The sequence below is a fragment of the Salvelinus alpinus genome, chromosome 4, assembly GCF_045679555.1.
Source record: "Salvelinus alpinus chromosome 4, SLU_Salpinus.1, whole genome shotgun sequence".
Classification (NCBI taxonomy): domain Eukaryota; kingdom Metazoa; phylum Chordata; class Actinopteri; order Salmoniformes; family Salmonidae; genus Salvelinus; species Salvelinus alpinus.
The window spans coordinates 12,894,162-12,897,933 of record NC_092089.1 but is presented as its reverse complement, the minus strand read 5'-3'; the positions used below and the strand labels follow the sequence as shown (position 1 = coordinate 12,897,933).

Sequence of the window (3,772 nt, the reverse complement as noted above, 5' to 3'; positions counted from 1 at the left end):
CAAAAGAAAAGAGCCAAGACGTCAGACAAAAAATGGTAGACCTCCACAAGTCTGGTTCATCCTTGGGAGCAATTTCCAAACGCCTGAAGGTACCACGTTCATCTGTACAAACAATAGTATAGTAGTATAAACACCATGGGACCACGCAGCCGTCATACCGCTCAGGAAGGAGATGCGTTCTGTCTCCTAGATATGAACGTACTTTGGTGCAAAAAGTGCAAATCAATCCCAGAACAACAGCAAAGAACCTTGTGAAGATGCTGGAGGAAACAGGTACAAAAGTATCTATATCCACAGTAAAACGAGTCCTATATCGACATAACCTGAAAGGCCGCTCAGCAAGGAAGAAGCCACTGCTCCAAAACCGCCATAAAAAAGCCAGACTACGGTTTGCAACTGCACATGGGGACAAAGATCGTACTTTTTGGAGAAATGTCCTCTGGTCTGATGAAACAAAAATAGAACTGTTTGGCCATAATCACCATCGTTATGTTTGGTGGAAAAAGGGGGGGGGTTTGCAAGCTGAAGAACACCATCCAAACCGTGAAGCGCGGGGGTGGGGGGGCAGCATCATGTTGTGGGGGTGCTTTGCTGCAGGAGGGACTGGTGCACTTCACAAAATAGATGGCATCATGAGGAAGGGAAATTATGTGGATATATTGAAGCAACATCTCAAGACATCAGTCAGGAAGTGTAAAGCGTGGTCACAAATGGATCTTCCAAATGGACAATGGCCCCAAGCATACTTCCAAAGCTTTTGCAAAATGGCTTAAGGACAACAAAGTCAACGTATTGGAATGGCCATCACAAAGCCCTAACCTCAATCCTATAGAAAATTTGTGGGCAAAACTGAAAAGCGTGTGTGAGCAAGGAGGCCTACAAACCTGACTCTGTCAGGAGGAATGGGCCAAAATTCAGCCAACTTATTGTGGGAAGCTTGTAGAAGGCTACCTGAAATGTTTGACCCAAGTTAAACAATTTAAAGGCAATGCTACCAAATACTAATTGAGTGTATGTAAACTTCTGACCTACTGGGAATGTGATGAAAGAAATAAAAGCTGAAATAAATCATTCTCCCTACTATTATTCTGACATTTCACATTCTTAAAATAAAGTGGTGATCCTAACTGACCTAAGACAGCGAATGTTTACTAGGATTAAATGTCAGGAATTGTGAAAAACAGAGTTTAAATGTATTTGGCTAAGGTGTATGTAAACTTCTGTCTTCAACTGTAACTATCATTTTTTCCCCCCCATCAATATAGACTAGTATAGGGTAAAACAGCAGAGAGACACAGCCTGGAGAAGATTAGGATGGTCTGGGCTAAGACAGAGCATCGACTCAGTATCATACCTAAGCCTGGAGAAGATTAGGGTGGTCTGGGCTATGACAGAGGTGGGACACCCTACCTTAGCCTAGAGGTAACGTTAGAAGGACTAGTATGGGGGTAAGATAGAGGAGACACCCAGAACCATCCTTCCTTAGATAGAGGAGACACCCAGTACCATCCTTCCTTAGATAGAGGAGACACCCTGAACCATCCTTCCTTAGAGAGAGGAGTCACCCTGAACCATCCTTCCTTAGATAGAGGAGACACCCTGAACCATCCTTCCTTAGAGAGAGGAGTCACCCTGAACCATCCTTCCTTAGATAGAGGAGACACCCTGAACCATCCTTCCTTAGAGAGAGGAGACACCCTGAACCATCCTTCCTTAGAGAGAGGAGACACCCTGAACCATCCTTCCTTAGATAGAGGAGACACCCTGAACCATCCTTCCTTAGAGAGAGGAGACACCCTGAACCATCCTTCCTTAGAGAGAGGAGACACCCTGAACCATCCTTCCTTAGAGAGAGGAGACACCCTGAACCATCCTTCCTTAGATAGAGGAGAGACCCTGAACCATCCTTCCTTAGATAGAGGAGACACCCTGAACCATCCTTCCTTAGATAGAGGAGACACCCTGAACCATCCTTCCTTAGATAGAGGAGACACCCTGAACCATCCTTCCTTAGAGAGAGGAGACAACCTGAACCATCCTTCCTTAGTAGTGGGGTAATAGTAGATGTATTGGGGGTAAGATAGAGGAGAGACCATGAACCATCTTACCTTAGTCTGGAGGTAGTGGGGGTAATAGTAGATGTATTGGGGGTACATCTGTTGCTGTTCCAAGCGTTTACCCATGTAGCAGGAATCCTTCTGGCCGTAGCAGGAGACAGAGTCTCTCTGGCTGGGTTCCAGTAACACAGTGACTCCCTCTTGGCCTGGACCCCTGGTTCCTATCCCTGGGTCGGGGCGGAGGCAAGATCCTCTTCTCAAAACAGAGAGACGTGAGCGAGAGAGAGAGTGATGGATGGGACCTCTAGCTGTTCTTCTGTCTGTCTGCTCAGTGGGAGTCCCAGATTCACCCTCTCCTAGCTGGGAGGATGAGAGAAGAAGAGGAGAGGAGCGAGGGAAGGAGGGAGAAGAGGAGGAGAGGAGCAAGGGAAGGAGGGAGAAGAGGAGGAGAGGAGCGAGGGAAGGAGGGAGAAGAGGAGGAGAGGAGCAAGGGAAGGAGGGAGAAGAGGAGGAGAGGAGCAAGGGAAGGAGGTAGAAGAGGAGGAGAGGAGCGAGGGAAGGAGGTAGAAGAGGAGGAGAGGAGCGAGGGAAGGAAGTAGGTAAAAGAGGAGGAGAGGAGCGAAGGAAGGAGAAGAGGAGGAAAACAAGGCTGGGATAGTAGGAGGTGATCCAGGAAGAGGAGGAATAGGAGAGAAATACAGAAGGGAGTGAGAGGAGGAGGGAGGAGGAGGGTAGGAGAGGGAAGGGGGTGTTTGTAGCTTGAACTACTCTAAAAAGCTCTCTCTCTTTCTCTTTCTCTCTCTTGCCTTGACTTCACTTTAGTTCTCTCCTCTGTCTCTCTCTTTCACGATGCGTGTACAGTGTCTTGCTGTTATCCTGGCCAGACACTAGGCTCCAGACAGAGACACAGCGGCGATACAGACGGACGTCGTAGCTGGGCCGGAGAGAGAACGGCAGGGACAGATAGGAGGGTGGTCTGGAACAGAAACTGAGACCCTGTCTGCCGGGTCACCTCCAGTGAAATAACAGGATCAGAGAAGGAATCCACTAGAACCTCCGGTCAAGGCGTGGAAAAGGAAACCCAGAGATCCAGAGATATCCACACAGAGAAAGACGACAATCCCTTCAACTCTGCAACTCTGCTCCTCTTCCCCTCTGTTCTCTCTCTCTCTCTCTCCTCTCAGCGCTTCCCCTCTGTTCTCTCTCTCTCTCTCTCCACTCAGCGCTTCCCTGATGTCTTGTTTCCCAGATGTCTTGTTTCCCCGCGTGTCTGTGTATCTACGAGCGGTTTACTGAGAGCGTGTGTGTGTAACTACGAGTGGTTTACTGAGAGCGGTGTGTGTGTGTGTATCTACGAGCAGTTTACTGAGAGCGATGTGTATGTGTGTGGCTGCTGCTGTCTGCTCCACACTGTGCTGAAGAGTAGAGGGCTCGGCTCTGACAGAGTTATGCTCCTCCTCCTTTCCCACCGTCCTCTTTCCCAGCGAGTAGGAGGGACCTCTCTCTCTTCCCTCAGGAAGACCTCTCTCTCTCTCTCCCCTCAGGAAGACCTCTCTCTCTCTCCCCTCAGGAAGACCTTTCTCTCTCTCCCCTCAGGAAGACCTCTCTCTCTCTCCCCTCAGGAAGACCTCTCTCTCTCTCCCCTCAGGAAGACCTCTCTCTCTCCCCTCAGGAAGACCTCTCTCTCTCTCCCCTCAGGAAGACCTCTCTCTCTC

General features: G+C 49.0%; 1 protein-coding gene across 3 annotated transcripts in view; it reads right to left on the bottom strand.

The window, feature by feature from the left end:
- The window catches only part of LOC139572861 (RNA-binding motif, single-stranded-interacting protein 3-like), a 336,861-nt gene extending 333,406 nt beyond the window's left edge, over nucleotides 1-3,455 (bottom strand). For 2 of the 3 annotated variants that reach the window (XM_071395676.1, XM_071395678.1), the window contains exon 1: nucleotides 2,109-2,863. In XM_071395676.1, coding sequence (XP_071251777.1) covers nucleotides 2,109-2,183 — 75 coding nt within the window. In that variant the 5' untranslated portion in view covers nucleotides 2,184-2,863. Of the gene's footprint in view, nucleotides 1-2,108 lie in introns of all 3 variants that reach the window. The other variant, XM_071395677.1, reaches the window with a different exon arrangement.
- Nucleotides 3,456-3,772: the final 317 nt, after the last annotated feature.